The following is a 371-nucleotide window of genomic DNA, read 5'->3' as shown; positions in this document are numbered from 1 at the left end:
CTCCGCCTTTACCACCTTCCAAGGGCCCTAGGCTCGGCCCAAGATCACTCCGGTCATCATGACCTTGCCAGCCAATCAAACCATCTCGGTTCGTGGGGTCTCGACGCCCCGGACCACCGTGCCCACGAGGACCATCTCGATCCCCAAGATCATCTGGATCCCTAAGATTATCTCGTCCACCGATATCCTTTCCCCCTCTGGGACCATCTCGGCCTCCATGGCCAGCTCGGCCTTCGGGTCGACCTCGACCCCCAGGAACGTCTCCGCCTTCACCATCTTCCAAGGGACCTAGGCTCGGCCCAAGATCGTGGCCAAGATCACTCCGGTCATCAGGACCTTGCCAGCCAATCAAACCATCTCGGTTCGTGGGG

General features: G+C 60.4%; 1 protein-coding gene across 1 annotated transcript; it reads right to left on the bottom strand.

Annotated features, from left to right (window-relative positions):
• Nucleotides 1-75: 75 nt before the first annotated feature.
• Nucleotides 76-276, bottom strand: GNI_008440 (putative transmembrane protein; the record flags this gene model as incomplete). Its single annotated transcript, XM_011130410.1, has 1 exon — nt 76-276. One exon carries the CDS (start codon nt 274-276, stop codon nt 76-78), a length of 201 nt encoding a protein of 66 aa, XP_011128712.1.
• Between the last annotated feature and the right edge of the window lie 95 nt (nt 277-371).

This window comes from Gregarina niphandrodes, assembly GCF_000223845.1.
Source record: "Gregarina niphandrodes unplaced genomic scaffold scaffold00001, whole genome shotgun sequence".
Lineage (NCBI taxonomy): Eukaryota > Apicomplexa > Conoidasida > Eugregarinorida > Gregarinidae > Gregarina > Gregarina niphandrodes.
Note: the sequence above shows the minus strand (reverse complement) of the source record. Positions and strands in the feature narration are given on the sequence as shown.